We start from the raw sequence: 16,619 nt of genomic DNA, 5'->3' as shown, positions 1-16,619 counted from the left end.
AATTTCCTTTCTTTTGCATATACGCCTAGCAGTGGAATTACTGGATCAATTTTTAGGTGTTTTTGAGAAACCACCAAACTGTTCTCCATAGCAGTTGTACTAATTTAGCTTCCCACCAACAGTGTACGAGGGTTCCCTTGTTTCCAAATTCTCACCAGCATTTATTATTGCCTGTTTTTTGCATAAAAGCCATTTTAACTGGGGTGAGATGATATCTCATTTTAGTTTTGATTTGTATTTCTCTGATGATCAGTGATGTTGAACACCTTTTCATCAACCTGTTTGCCATTTGTATGTTTTCTTTTGAGAAATGTCTATTCAGATCTTTTGCCCATTTTAAAATCAGATTATTAGTGTTAATTGACTTTTGGGAGAATAAAGAAATTAAGACAAAAATATTTTCACAACAATTGGTATTAATATGACTATTATGGCTCCTAATTAAAATAGGATAAAGAAGAGATTTTACCATTTATTTTTGCAGCTATTGTTCCTGATATAGATGAAATTGCAGCTCAGGCAGAAACTATGTTTGCGGGAAGGTATAGTAACATTTATATATCTTTATCTTACTTGTGAATAAGATTTTACTTAGAATTCTGTTGATACTTTGATATTGCTCACTGTATATCTATTTATTTTTAGACCCTCTATTGTTGCTAACATAATTTCTGCCAGAAATGAAGCTGCTAATTTACTCTAGATGAGAAAGCATAGCTTTTCTTTAGGTCAGGTAAAAAAAAAAAGGACAAGAGAGATGAGATCAGTGTATTGAACTTTCCTCTGAATTCTTTGCTTTTCTTTCCTCAAATAATGACAGCCCAAGAATGCCCTTTAACTCCCCTGGTATAAATATCACCGCATCTTGTAAAACATTGCTTCCCTGAATCTTAGATATTTGAGGCAAGAAAGTAACTTCTTTAATGTTATTATCATTAACTTTATATGTGAGAAATAAAGCTATTTTTTGCCAGTTGGAAATACCCATGATTAAATAAAACAAGACACCTTTGACATGACTAGCCTCCTTTGCCATCAGGAATCCTGCCATTTATTGTTTTAATATTGTTTCTTTCTTCTTCAGAAATGAAATTAATAGCAATCAAAAAGAAAAATTAAAACATTTAAGCTACAAATTATTAAGCTTCTGGTGCTCATTTTTATTACAGACCTGACATGAGAACCTAAAAACAATCTGTACAGTAGTCTTTCCTTATCTGCTAGGGATACATTCCAAGACCCCCAGTGGATGCCTGAAACCACAGCTAGTACCAAACCCTGTATACACTGTGTTTTTGTATATATATGCAGACTTATGATAAAATTTAATATATAAATTAGGCATACTAAGAGATTAACAACATAACTAATAATAAAATAATTATAACAATACGCCAGCATCACCACTCTTGCACTTCGGGACCATTATTAAGTAAAATAAGGGTTACTTGAACAAGCACTGTGACCCTGAGACAGTAACCTGATGACTGAGACAGCTACTAAGTGACTAATGAGGGGGGAACACGTACAGCGTGGAGATGCTGGCGAAGGGGTGATTCATGTCCCAAATGGGACAGGCAGGATGGCACAAAATTTAGAACTCGTGAATTATGTATTTCTGAAGTTTTCCATTTCATATTTTAGGACCATGGTTGACCATGGGCAACTGAAACCACAGAAAGTAAAACCACAGATAGAGTTGGCGAGGGTAGTGGGGGCGACTACACTAAGCATCTTGTTGCAGTTTGTGTTGTTGTCATTGGAAAGACAAAGAGGAATTAAGAATTAGGAGCACCAAAAAAGGATTTTTATCTCTAGTGAACATTTAGTTTAGTTTTGTTGTTGTGTTTTCCTATTGAAGAGTTTCATTATTCCCTAGGAGAATGAACCAGTATGATTTCACCTTGAAATAGACGGACCTTCTGTTTCAGTGGAACCTCACCCAGAATCCTCCTACGCCACACCCGTGGCTGCTGTGGTGATGGTTCACGCACATGCGAGCTGGCCTTCCCCACTCCTCCCCACCTGTCATGTAGGGGTCTTGTAGGGCCCCTGGGGAAATCAGTCACTAGTGTACATCCAGCCTAGCACAGCTCCTCCCATAAATGCTTTTGGATTGACGCAGATGCCCATTTTTTGTCTATGCTGAGGTGACCAACTCATCCCAGTTTGCCTAGGAACCGTGAGTCTTGGATAAACCAGGAGGTTCGATCACCCCTGCTTTCATGGACAGACACAAGCTTTTCTTTGTGATTGTTTCCTCATCAGTTACATGAGGAAAACAAAGAAAATCTTTTCCTGTTCACTTCCTAATTTGGAAAAACAAATGATATACTTCTGAGAATATGTATACAATTCTAATACTGAAGTGTAGATGTTATATAAATATGAGTCACTTTAGAAATATTTTTGGTTCTATAGAAAGGAAAAAAACCCAGTTCAACTTGATGATGAAGGAGGCAGGACATTTTTACGGGTCCTCATTCATCTGATCATGCACGACTACCCGCCTTTGCTGTCTGGGGCCCTGCAGCTGCTGTTTAAGCACTTCAGCCAGAGGGCGGAGGTTTTACAGGCATTTAAGCAGGTAAGATTGAAGGGCCCTCAATGCATTCAAGGTAAAAGCTCTGAAAGTGTTAATAACATCCAACCTGACTTCATGGCTGCAGAGGTAATGACACTGTGTGGATTTTCCTGGAGATACTTTCTATTTTTAAACAGAGACATGGCCTTGTCTATGCCAGGACGTGATCTATTTAGAAGGCATTCCCCACAAGTGATTTTTTAGTTAATATCTTTAAAACAAATGAAAGGCACCAAGATTTGGGAAGGCATTGGGAGATAATAACGTGAGGAATTTTGTTACCACTGCTATTATTTTATCCTTAAATTTTACTTATGAATTTGGGTAAGAGCACCAATAGCCCTGAAATAATAATTTTGTGATTGAAAACTGCATAAATCCAAAAGAAAGGAACTGGTATGGATCTAATCTTTTTCTCTGTGGTCTTTGAATAAGACATCAATCTTGAGATTATTAATTAGTAATACTTAAGTGCTTACATATGTTTCACTATTTATTTAACATAATAGGGTATTGATCATTTAGGCAGTTTTACAGGAATATGTTAAAAGAATATGAAATAAAAGGGTAGTTCTATATTAATACATATATGTATATGTCATATAATACATGAAAATTATAAGAAAATAAAAACTTGTATGATGAGGTTTAGATTGTGTCTATTGATATTTTCTCCCACTTATTTTTATTTCTGTCTCTTCTCAAACAGATAGAGTCTCAGAAAAATTAACTTCAGCAGTGAAAATAAAGTTAGGGTGTCTTTTAATATTAAATCACTTTGAAAAGTTTTGCTAGGGCTCACTTAAAAAATTCTAATATGTGAAAATACTGGTTAAAAGTTCACACTTACTTCCAGGTAGGTTTTCATAGTCAATATACATCTAAAATATTCATAAATGTTCTAGAAATAGTGAACTTCAACTAAGAGATTGAAATTGTTCTGTTTTAGGTACAATTACTGGTGTCTAATCAAGATGTAGATAACTACAAGCAAATCAAGGCAGATCTAGACCAGCTTCGACTGACAGTGGAGAAGTCTGAGCTATGGGTTGAGAAGAGCAGCAACTATGAGAACGGAGAAATAGGGGAAAGTCAAGTGAAAGGTGGTGAAGAGCCAATTGAGGTTCGTTTCAAGATCTATTTTGAAATACTCCAAATGATATCTTTTAAGTCAGATGTGTGACTACATGCTCTACAATCAAAATTGTTCATAAAGAAAAATTCTGTTTTGAGCAACAGAGCACAAAATTTTCATTTGCCAGGTTGTCAGTTAACTCCATAAACTGGTACTTTGCTTAGCTCTTGTCAATTTCTACCACTTCTTACTTCATCTATCTAGTGTTTCACTCTGTCATTTCCACTGTAAATTCTATAATCCAGCAATCAGGAAAATAGGAAGGAGTAGAAGGAGAAAAAAGGAGTGGACTCTGAGACCTGTGGGGAGAGGTGAATTTTTGTGGACCCTTTCACTGTGGCCATTTTTTTGCCAGCCAGTAATTAATTCCTATCATTATGCATATCCTTATATAGTATATAAAAATATCTAAATAGAAGACCAATATGCTTTACAGCCTGTATGAAAATACCAAAAGTCTAAAGGGTGACTGTCGTCTTCTGTTGTATTGGCTTTTTTAGTGTGTTAGTTAGTTGCTGTTTTCACATTTCACTAAGTACATATGATCGCTTAAAAAATGTTAAATACTGCTTTAGTAGTCATGCTTAGATAAAGCAGACTAGTACCAATATCATAACTGTTAATACAAAAAGTTTTGTAAATGACTGTCTGGTGTTTTATATAGTTGTTTTTTAATCTGCAGGCATATAAACCCTTTTGATGGGTTTACCTGCCTTAGCTTTTGTGTTTGTTGGAGTACCCAAAATATTGTGAAGTGAAAAGTGAAAACAGAGCAAGAGATAATTAGAGTAATCAAAATGCTTCTGAAATGCTTTGGAAGTTTGTGACAAGCTACTGGAACGTGGGCTTCATTGCACATTCATGTCTACTGGGATTTCCTTTGCAGCCCTTACAGCCACAAGTAGATGCCCTTTATTTCCCTTTTGGTTTTTAAGTTCCACATGAGTTTATCTTATTGGCAGAAGCTGAATTGAATTTAGAACTTCAGCTGCAGGGGAATTTGAGAAACCAGCTCTGTGACACAGAGGGACCCTCAGGGGTGGGAATGCTTGCTGAATGCCAGGTAATAATATGCATCATAGAAAGGACAATGTGTAGGTTATTAGCATGGGTTTTGAAATCAGACACCCCAGAATTTGCCTCTTGGTATATGTGTGACTTTGAGCAACTTATTTTCATTCTCTAAATTTTATTTTTATTGACTATCAAATGGATATCATCATGGTAGTTTGCTCCTGGAATTGCTGTAAAGATTAAATGAGGAAATCCTATGCACGTGGTAAGTGTGTCAGTTAATATGGCTTCAGTGGGAAAATATGAACAACATGAAAATATATATGATAAGATGACATATTACTTACCAACAAGTCAAGAAGTAAGACTCCAGCTTTAATTCCTTGCCTCAGTGTTGTCATCATGGATCAATTGGCTTAGTTTTGAAGCCAGTCTTTCTCCTGACGACATCATGGCAGTAGCGTTCTAGATGTCACATCTGTGCACGACAACATCAAGAAAGAATATCTATTTGTGGGTCTCCTGTTTAGGGGCAAGGAAACATTTCTTAGACATCCCTCACCTTATTTCATGTCTCTTTGGCCAGAACAGGGCCAGATGTTAAAACTCTATACCAGTGGAGTACAGGATTAGTTTAGATTAAGTAAAAGATGTCCCTCAAGCTAGGATACACCACCTTGAGTTACATGGGAGAAGGCTAGATGGCTGAACAAAATTGGATTCTTCTAGCAGAGAAGAATAAGAAAGAATGTTGGTTAGCAACCAGCAGTGTTTTTCAACATTAGCAGTCAGTCAGTGTTTGTTGTAATTATTATTTGTTTTTACATGTATCACACTGTGTTGTTTACTATGGTGGATATGGAATTATGAAATTTTAGAGTTACAAGATCCTTGTAGGGATAATCACCTCCAATTCCCTATGTGATATATGTGTTCTCTATCTCTAAATGTCTCACCTGAGTGACATTATTTCTTCAAACAAAGCAAACTTCTGTGGCTGGAAATTCAGTACCACCTGAGGTAGCATATTCTGTTGATATTAAGGTACAGCTTAAAGAATAGAGTATTGCTAGGAAGAAGTTGATGTGGTCCCTCCCTATATAACAGAGGAAACCACTGTCGTGAATTTATTTTAACAATTTCCTTGCTTAGTAGTTTTATCATGTGTCTGTATTTCTAAAACATAAGAAATATATGAAGAATATTTATTTAACCTATTTTGTACATGTTTTCATTGTTTATCCCTGTTGATGTATAACTGCAACTCATTCATTTTCTCTAATATATATTATTACATTTATGCACATGTTTATCCAGTTAGCTGTGGATGGACATTTGGGCTCTTTCTGGTTTGGGTGTTTTAAAAGAAAATTTGCTACTAAAAGCAGTGCCGCTGTGAAAGCTGTTGTATGTCACCTGGTGCACATGTTCAGGAGATTTTTCGGGATATCTACATAGGAGTAACACATGCAGTATGTTCCCCTCTACCAGACAATGCCAGTTGTTTTCCCTCCACTAGTGTACGAGCGTTCTCCTACTCCCCATCCTTATCATGGGTGTTTTTCTCACTTTCCCACTTTTGATCATTGAGTGCACTTGATATATTATCTCCGTTGTGATTTTCATTTTGCTGAATTAGTTATGAGGTTGAGTTTTTTTATGTTTATTTGCCATTTTACTTCCTCTTCCTGTTTAGATAAAGCTAAATTCTATACAGGCAAATAGTTAATTCCTACCAATTCATGTGTACCTATTAATAAGGTTAAAAATACTCACTTCAAGTCAGGTAATGCTATAAGTTCAAAGTTGAACATGATCTTTTATTTATTTTTTTCTTGCTTTATTGTGTTCATAGGATTTTCTAGTACAAGGTAAAACAGAAGTGGTAATGGCATCCCTGTCTTATTTCTGATTTTAAAGGGAATGGTTCTAATATTTCACTATTGAGCATAATGTTTACTGTACATTCTTTTATAGATACCCTTTATGGAGGAGCACATTCTTTTCCTAGTTTACTTTTTAAAAACTACAAACGGTTATTGACTTTAATTAAATGTAATTTATGCATCTATTAAGATTATGTTATTTTTTATTTAATCAGTTCACCTAAATGACATAAATCTTAAATAGAGCTTCTACCATAGTAACTTTGCATTCTAGGTTTAAAATATCTTGGTGATTTGTTTTTACATTGCTAGATTCTGTTTGCTAATACTTTGTGTAGAATTTTACATCTGTGTTGCCAGTGACATTAGCCTGTAATTTTTCCTTCCTTCCTTCCTTCCTTCCTTCCTTCCTTCCTTCCTTCCTTCCTTCCTTCCTTCCTTCCTTCCTTCCTTCCTTCCTTCCTTTCTTCCCTCCCTCCCTCCCTCCCTCCCTCCCTCCCTCCCTCCTTCCTTCCTTCCTTCCTTCCTTCCTTCCTTCCTTCCTTCCCTCCCTCCCTCCCTCCCTCCCTCCCTCCCTCCCTCCCTCCTTCCTTCCTTCCTTCCTTCCTTCCTTCCTTCCCTCCCTCCCTCCCTCCCTCCCTCCCTCCCTCCCTCCCTCCCTCCCTCCCTCCTTCCTTCCTTCCTTCCTTCCTTCCTTCCTTCCTTCCTTCCTTCCCTCCCTCCCTCACTCTCTCCCTTTTACTGTTCCTATCAAGCGGTAGTATTGAGGTTACACTAGTCCCATGAGCTATAGACTATTTCTTTTTTTGTGTGTAACATTAGAATGATCTGTTCATAAATGTTTGGTAAAACCTGTCTGCAAAACTGTCTGGGCATGATATTTACATTGTGGGAACATTTTGACTACTGATTCAATTTTTTAATGATTATAAATTCATTCAAATTTTCTACTTTGAGTTAATTTGTTGTGGATTTTTCTAGCCATATATTGAAATCTTCAAATTTATTGGCATAAATTTGTTCATATTCTTTTGCTATCTTTTACGTTTCTACTGTATTCATAGCTTTGTACCCCTTTTTCATTCTTTATATGTTTTGCTATGGCTCTCTTCTTTTCTCTAGCTCTATCCAGCTCAATCTTTCTGGAGTTTTATGTACAGTTTACCCTTGAACAGTGTTTGGGGGATGGTTAGGGGTGCCAACTTCCCGCACAGTTGAAAATTTGTTTATAGCTTCTGACTCCATCAGAACTTAAGTACTAATAGCCTACTGTTGACTGGAAGCCTTACTGATAACACAGACAGTCAATTAACATATATTTTCTGTGTTGTGTGAATTATGTAGTGTATTTTTACAATAAAATAAGCTAGAGAAAAGAAAATGTTAAGAAAATCATGAGGAAGAGAAAATATATTTGCTGTCTATTAACTGGAAATGGATCATCATAAAGGTCTTCATCCTCATCATCTTCATGCTGAGTAGGCTCAGGAGGAGGAGGAAGAGGGAGGGTTGGTCCTGCTGTCTCGAGGGGGACAGAGGTAAAAGAAAATCTGTGTGTAAGTGGATCTGCACAGTTCAAATTCATGTCGTTCAAGGTCATCTGAATTTTACTCATGTTTTAAACATAGTCTGTTTTGGGGTTGGTTGAGATTCTGGATTTGTTTGCTATTTTATTATACTTATCCTACTATACTCTATCGTTTTATGTTGACAGACTTTTTGATTTACAAAAAAATTGGTAGTATAATTTCCTTCAAAGGAGCTGCATTCCCTGAGTTTTGACAAATGATATTTTTTATTTTTCAATATTAGATATTAAAAATTTTTCCATTGGGAGTTCTTTGTCTTAGAATTACTTGGAAGTAAGTTTTTAAATTTCTACATGCATAGGCAAATTTTACCTTTTTTGTTAATTGAATTCTTAATTAACTTGTGACAAGATAATTTAGTTATTATGATATCATTTCTCCAAAATTCACTGAGATTTGCTTTCCGATCCATTGTACATCCAGATTTTGTAAGTGTCCAGTGTGGCTTGAGAAGAATGTGAATGGGTGTAGGATTCTTAATAGATGACTGGCAAATCAAGCTTATTAATTATGTTTAAATAATATATTGAATATTATTTTTATTTTCTTGACATATCAATAAGTGAGAGATTTGTTGACATTTCCCACTACAATGGTAGGCTTATCAATTTCCCCTTGCATTTCTATTAATTTTTACTCCATGTGGTGTGAGATTATGTCATTAGATGCCTGTAAATTTGAAATTATTATATTTTTACTGCAGAACAAAAAGGTTTATCAACTGTGAATTATTTCCCCTCACTTCTGATTATTTTATTCCATGTCTTCTGGCTTTCATTGCTGCTGTTGAGAAGTTTGCTCTGTTTAAATAGTGGTGATTTAACTTTGAAACTCCAGTTAGGTGCTTGTTAAACTTTATTAGTGAACATATTATTATACAGTACATATCTGTTCATTTCCTTTTTATATTTTCTCTACCTATGACTTTGTGTGGCATACGGATAATTTCTTTAGACTCATCTGAGTCTCTCTTCAGGTCTGTCTTCTTTCAGTTTTCTCTACCAATTTACTTTTAAACTTCAGCCACTCTATCTTTTTCATACTTGAAATTTCATTTTTTTAAACCTGAAATTTGATTTTTTTCAAATATATTTGGTCATTTTTGATCATGCTTTGTTGTTTTCTATTTTTTTGTGATTCCCTATGACTCTTTTAGGGTCTGTATGTAATAACTCTGAGATCCGATGTACTTGAGATTTTCTTGTGATTCTCACTCATGTTGTGTTTCATTATATTTTTGATCATGTTTGATTATGTGCTCATATCTTTTTTCAAATTGACTTCATTTTTAGAGCAGTTTTAGGTTTAGAGAAAAATTACACAGAAAGCACAGAGTTCCCATATAGTCCCTCTTTTCCTCTTTCTTTTTCTCTGATTGTTAACATGTAGGATAAGTGTGATACATTCATTATAATTGATAAGCCAATATTGACACTGTATTTTTAAACTAAAATTCATTATTTATGAAGGTTCATTCTTTGTGTTGTTTAGTTATGGGTTTTGACAAATGCATAATGTCATGTATCCACCATTGCAGTGTCCAACAGAATAGCTTCATTGCCCTAAAAATTCTCTGTGCTTCACCTATTTGTCACTCCCTATGGACCCCTGAGTCCCTGGAAACCACTGATTGTTTAAAATAATTTATGTAGTTTTGCCATTTCCAGAATTTCATATAATTGGAATTATACATTATGTAGCTTTTTCCAGACTGATTTCTTTTACTTAGCAGTATGTGTTTAAGTTGTTCCATGTCCTTTTGCAGTTTAATGGCTCATTTTTTGTTATTGCTGAATAATAGTCCCTTGTACTGTTTATCCATTCACCTATTGAAGGACATCTTGGTTGCTTCCAGATTTTGGCAATTATGAATAAAGCTGCCACAAACATTTGGGTGCAGGTTTTGAGCGCCTATCTTTTGACATTAGTCCTGGGGCTGACATAGGGTATGTTTTCCTCCTTAGATTATTTGTGATTGCCTTTGCCTATTGGCAGGGGGCGCTGCTAGCCTGAGACCACATTACTCCCTTCCTGTATACCTGTTTTAAGGCAGGAGTCTTGGGTTTAGCTCGCCAAACTAGACACTTGCTCAGAGTTTACTTAGTCTTTGGGTTGCAGATCTAGTATTGTCATTTGCCTTCAGGGAAACTTATCTTGTGCCCTTGTTGCTTGGAGCTCTCTGATCCAGTTTCGGATTACATTTTTCCCTTAGAAGATGGAGGGTGGGGTCTCTGGGAGTTGTCCTTTGTTTTCTATGGGCCCAGAAATGCTGTGTAAAGTGTACATTTCAGTCCCATTGCTTTCATGCTCACTTGCCTTTGTGCACACTTGAATTTCTCCTTTCCGTTCTTAAAGTTTGGTATCTGGACTCAAATCTCATATTCCATTTGCCCTCAGAGAATGAACACACTTCATGAACACCCAAAAAACGGGGTGACAAAGTAGTTGATTAAATACTGAACTATGTGGTACAGAAAAAGGAGAGACCAGCGTGGCCTGATGACTGGAAGAATGCCCCACTCCAGATTCTGCACATAGGCCTATTCTGAAGGATTGGGAGGAGTTAGCTAAAGTATTCAAGAATCATAAGAGAAGTAAAGTTCAAGAATAAGTGATTTGTATTTGCAATGGCTGGAAACAAGGAGCCTGTGAAGATTCCTGGGTAGGGAGGTGGGCATACTATTTTGGAAAATTTAGTCTGACAGAATCCAGAATGCTTCAGAAGAACAAGAGGCTGGCTCTTGTACAAATTCAGGTGGGAGCTTCTGAAAGCGTGCAGTAGTGAGGTAGCAGTAGAAATGTATGCAAATAGGTGGATTGGGAAGCCAGGAGAATGGTATCTATATAATGGATTAATATAAGGGGAACAAAAGTGAGAAACTATGAAGTTACTAATTTACATACAGCCAAATAATCTGTATTATGCAATAACCCAGCAGCCAAAGATAGTGGCAATGTATTGTAAACAGGATGAAATATATCACAGTATCAATGGAAACAGCCAGTAGCAGGCAGCACACACGCTAGCAGGCCAATACAAACAATACTCCTTTGTTGTTTAGTAAATCTTACAAAGGCTGTAAACACAGCACCATCAGCATTGTTCTGAAACAGCTCATAATGGTCTAACTTTGTGCCTGCTTAGATATCAGAAGACCAGATAACTTTAATGTGATTATTCATTTTGAGAATAAAAAATATCTCCATAACATAAAAGTATGAGGGAAAAAAAGTGTTTTGTATTTGGTATACGCTGTTGACAATAAATATGAATTGATGGTCTGTCTACTAATCCTAACAAATCTCAGTTTATAATCCAAAATTATACCATTACCATACTTGATCTCTTATAAATAAGGAGAAGGGGATGGATTTGGTCGTCTATTAAGCCCACTGCGTCCCTAGAGCCTAGGAGCTTTATTGTCTATTGTATAGTATAGTTTTTCCCTTTATTAAACTGATCATCCCCAGCGTTAAAAGACTGTACCATCATTTCTGAAAGCTTAAAGGCTAAAATATAACAAGTTGACAATATCAGTAGCATTAGGAGCAATTACTAATTCATCACTTTCAAATATGCATTGACTTCTAAATATAGGAAGGAGAGATTAACTCAGGAAACCATACCCGAGTAGGTTAAGTCAGGATTACCCTTTACGTTCATCCACCGCTTTATTTAGGGTTGAGAAGCAGGTCACATGGGCATTGCAGTGCTTCAAAGGAAAGTTCCTCCTCATGTTGTTTATTTTGATTGTTAATTTTTCTTACAGTGATTTTGCTTCTATATTTATGTGTATACCTATATTTATCTCTATATCTATCTACTCACTTATATATGGTTGCCAGCTTCTTTTTCTTTACTGTTTTTTAGAGATGGGTCTTGCTCTGTCACCCAGCTAGAGTGCAGTGGCCCTTTTAAAAAATTTGACTTAGACTCTCACTGATGTAAAGTCTCATGTTTAAACTATCTATCTAGTTTTTACTTCAAGGACTATATAGTTCATTTTCAGGTTATTTAATTGGTTCTTTTTCATATTCATCTATTCTAGATTCATATCTGTCTGTTTTTACGTCGTAATTATTTTTGTTCTTTTAATGGATGTGTGATGTAAGGAGCAGAATTAACTAAAAAATGTCCCTAGGGGCTCACTCTGGGTTGTCTGGACAACGAGGTGGCTGGGACTGTTTTTGCAGAATGAGGAGTGCCTCTCTTCCAAGGGACCGTGTACTGATTTTGGCTTCTCCTAGGACCTGTGGCTTCTGCCCCTCAGCAGGGACAGTTCAATTTCTATGGGCCACAGGCTAGTGTTCAAAAGATTCCTGTCAACAACAGGCACTGCCTGGTACTGGAACAGTTTCCGTGTCCCTTTATTGAGAAGGTTACGCTCCAACTTGCCCCATAGGTAGTTACTGTGGCATTGGGGGAGTGGTTGCTTGGAAATCTAGACCCACACTATCCAGCAGGGCACCCAGCACTCCTGTGTGGGGAGATGGGAGGAGGGGGGACCTGTGCCTTCTCTTCTCTTGCTGTTGCCTGACTTGTAGCCTGTCCTTTCCCTGAAAAGGCTATCCTTCCTTATCCATGCTGAGTGATGCTGTGACATCATCCTCAACACTATTGCATGGCACATGGCAACCACAGAGGTGCCCACCAGGCATGAGGGATGCTATTCCTCAGTATTTCTGTAATTATTTTAAACGTACCTACTTACAAGGCCTATCAGAAAAGCTCTTGATTGTTTATATTTCACTGAGTTTTTTACTTGACTTTTTTAGTATTGATGTTCCTCATAGGAGTTTGATTTATAGTTTGCAGATGTATCTTATTATTTATTAATTATATTACTTTATTAATTGTGAATTAATTCCTGCTTTCCCTCCCTCCCCTCTCTTTCCTCTTCTCCATTGATTTTTCACTCATTCTCCCTGAGCACACCTTCCCTATCTGATGGTTTTTCTATTACCTCCACACCTCATTACTTTTTAAAAGCAAAAACTGTATTCCATTCTTTGCCTGCCACTTCTGATCTTTTTTCCTTTGATGAAGCAAGCAAAGTTGCAAATCCCCCTAGCAGGATATATATTAAGAAGCTTCTCCTTTTCCAAGTGTTGGTATGAGATTCTCTGCAGTGGGAAAATAGTTCTACATAAACTTGTGTCTTCAGCTAAACTTGTGATTGATTAGCTGCCTTTTGACACAGTCTGGTAGAATGTCTAACCCCGATGTCCTGGGACAGGAGCAGTCCATGTGTTCTAGACAGAATCTTGCAGCTTGACCTGATCAGTCAGGGACACTATGGTAATTTCATGAAGAGCTTTTATTCATTAGTTTTGGACAGTGCTTTCCTGAATTTTCCTTTTATGGAATCTGTTTTCTTGTCTCCAGTTTCTATTTTTGCCTCCAACCTAATTGTATAATTTATTTATTTGTTTATATCACTATACATATTCCCATACGTATGTCTGAGCTAATTCCACTGAAGGTGATGGTGACAGATGAGTTTCAATTAACAAGCCCCTTCACAGGACAGTCATGTGAAAAATAACTTTCGGTTTATACTAAAATGCTTGCTTTACACATTCTCATCCTATTTGGTTATAATATAAATTCTTAAATGTAACAATTATACTTCCAGAATGTGTTATTTCAATTACTTGGTTATTAGATCTTTTTTATGAGAATTTTTCCCTTCTCGTTTTCTAACCACATTTAAATTGATACTGTTTTGGCATAAGCTTACTATTTCCCTTCATGCTATAAATAAGTTACTATCTTACTTTTTTTTAAACTTTCCCATTTGTTCTTTTTTTTAGACAGGGTCCTGCTCTGTCTCAGGCTGGAGTGCACTGGTGTGATCACAGCTCACTGCAGCCTTGACTTCCTAGGCTCCAGCAGTCCTCTCCTAGCTTCCTGAGTAGCTGGGACCGTATGTGTGCACCACCACGGCTGGCTAATTTTTGTATTTTTTGTAGGGATGGGGTTTCACCATATTGCTCAGGCTGATCTTGAACTCTTGAGCTCAAGCAAGCCACCTGCTTTAGCCTCCCAAAGTGCTGGGATTACAGGTGTGAGCCCCTGCACCTGGCCTCCACTTGTTCTTAATTCACTACAAGTTGTTAGTGAAGATTCTATGTTCTCATGGTTTTTGTTTTTCAGCAAGTGGCTAACAAGGAAATAATAGTGGCTGATTCATTCAAATCAAAGCATACATTTGTTTTTAGATCAGGCAACAACATTTCTGTAATCATTTCTTGCGGAACAAGTGAGTGTAAAAGGCAGTGCTGATTCCTCCCCCTCACACATTTCATATATACACCCCCCTTCTCACAACCATGTCCGACTGGGTGAGCTATAACCCTATTGTGACGAGGGAAGCTTCCTTCATACAATGTATCAGTATCAAAGTCAGTCTCTAAGGGTTCTATTATGTTGCTGTTTTCACTTCCTGTACAGTGCTTTGTATGCCATTCTGTTGATCAAAAGGTTGCCCACGCTTTCTACATTTTATATAATACTGGTGAGTTTTTAGCCATCCCTGGAGTTACATCAGAAAAATTCTGGGACATATTGCTGTATGATAATAGGTTCCTGCTGTGCTTTTTTTTTTTTTTAATTTAAAAGTAAACTTTAATGTCAAAAATGCAAACTTGGGGAGCGCGGAAAGATCACACACAAGGCTACCACTTCACACTTGGAGGGTTGCACAGCGGCAGGGCGGAGGCGCACCTCACTTCCCAGACGGTGGGGGCGGCCGGGCGGAGGCGTACCTCACTTCACAGACGGTGGGGGCGGCCGGGCGGAGGCGCACCTCACTTCACAGACGGTGGGGGCGGCCGGGCGGAGGCGCACCTCACTTCCCAGACGGTGGGGCGGCCGGGCGGAGGGGCTCCTCACTTCCCAGACGGTGGGGCGGCCGGGCGGAGGCGCACCTCACTTCACAGACGGTGGGGGCGGCCGGGCGGAGGCGCACCTCACTTCCCAGACGGTGGGGCGGCCGGGCGGAGGGGCTCCTCACTTCCCAGACGGTGGGGCGGCGGGGCGGAGGCGCACCTCACTTCCCAGATGGTGGAGAGGAAGGGGAGAGGCGCTCCTCACTAGGTTCCTGATGTGTTCTTATGAAAGCGGTTACTAGTTATATTAAACGTTTCCAGTTTTTCCTAATACCTGTCTAAGCAAAGTTCCCCAGTGGCACGAACTTTTTTTGTTAGCTTATTTATCAGAGATGCAGATTGTAAAGGAGATTTGGGTTGTGTTCTAGAACATCAGCTTAAACATTATCAAATACTAACTAAAATGACCTCAAATGAGTCAGAAAAATGCCATTATTTTGTCTTATTATGGAGCGAAAGGGAAAAAGGTTTGGGGTAAAGTTATGAATATGTATGTATTCTCTAGAAGGGTAGAGCTTTGCCTCTGACTTGAGGAAACATCTGGAAGGAAGTTATCTGCAAGTAATGCTGGTCACAGCCTCTTCTGTCCATTGTGGATTTTGAATCAAGCCTTCAAGCAGCCTTAGGTGCTTCCCAGGGAAGCAGAATCTGACAACCATGATACCAGGATGGTCTAAAGTAGCTTTCCAGTTAAGGTCATAGAAGTAGATCTAGGGTGATATCTTCCTAAATGACTAGTACATGATGTTATCATTAGATGGGGGGCGGGGGAGAAAAAAATACCTCCTTATCCCATAGAGGGTTATCATTCAGTTATCTGAAAGAGGCAGTATTTATTCTGAACAGCTTCAACTACATTATAATCTATAATCTGAGTGGCGAATCAAATACAAAAGACTCGTTATTAAAAAATTGTTTTTGTATGTTTTGAAGGGAGATGAGGATAGAAGGAGGACAGCATTTGGCACCTGAAGTTGAGGGGAGGGTGGGTGGTTTATGGTGTCACTGACTAGTTTAAAGAGTGGTTACACCAGAGAAGGCTACCAGTACAGATAGTGAGCGGAAGGCCTTGCAGTCTTGCTGACTTGGCAACTTCACTGAGGATGGACCTCCTTAAACTTCAGTGGGATAGGGATAAATAGAAGGCATGCACCAAGCTATTTTAATCATGCAGCTGCAGATGTAGGCAGCTCTACATTGTAGGATTTGGAAAATTCTATTTTTAAAAGCATGATTGCCCTTGGTTAAATTAAGGAGCTGGATTCCCATTAATTAGTGCCAGTATTTACTTATTTATTGAGATGGGTCTCACTCTGTTGCCCAGGCTGGAGTGATTAGCACAATCATAGCTCACTACAGCCTCAAACTCTTGGCCCAAATGGTCCTCCTGCCTCAGTTTCCTGAATAGCTAGGGCTATAGGTGAGTCCACCATGCCCAACTAATAAATGTTTTTTTTATTTTTTATTTTTTATAGAGACAGAGTCTTTCTGTGTGGCCCAGGCTAACCTCAAACTCTTGG

The 16,619-nt window shown here is 37.9% G+C and overlaps 1 protein-coding gene across 3 annotated transcripts in view; it reads left to right on the top strand.

Moving 5' to 3' along the window:
• The window catches only part of ITPR2 (inositol 1,4,5-trisphosphate receptor type 2), a 485,309-nt gene that overhangs the window by 195,732 nt on the left and 272,958 nt on the right, over positions 1 to 16,619 (top strand). For all 3 annotated transcript variants that reach the window (XM_007967992.3, XM_073020570.1, XM_007967993.3), the window contains exons 24-26: positions 485 to 542; positions 2,422 to 2,587; positions 3,534 to 3,707. In XM_007967992.3, the coding sequence (XP_007966183.2) occupies positions 485 to 542; positions 2,422 to 2,587; positions 3,534 to 3,707 (398 nt within the window). The remainder of the gene's footprint in view (positions 1 to 484; positions 543 to 2,421; positions 2,588 to 3,533; positions 3,708 to 16,619) is intronic.

Source organism: Chlorocebus sabaeus, chromosome 11, assembly GCF_047675955.1.
Source record: "Chlorocebus sabaeus isolate Y175 chromosome 11, mChlSab1.0.hap1, whole genome shotgun sequence".
Classification (NCBI taxonomy): domain Eukaryota; kingdom Metazoa; phylum Chordata; class Mammalia; order Primates; family Cercopithecidae; genus Chlorocebus; species Chlorocebus sabaeus.
The sequence above is the reverse complement of the archived record's forward strand: the minus strand, read 5'-3'. Positions and strand labels throughout refer to the sequence as shown.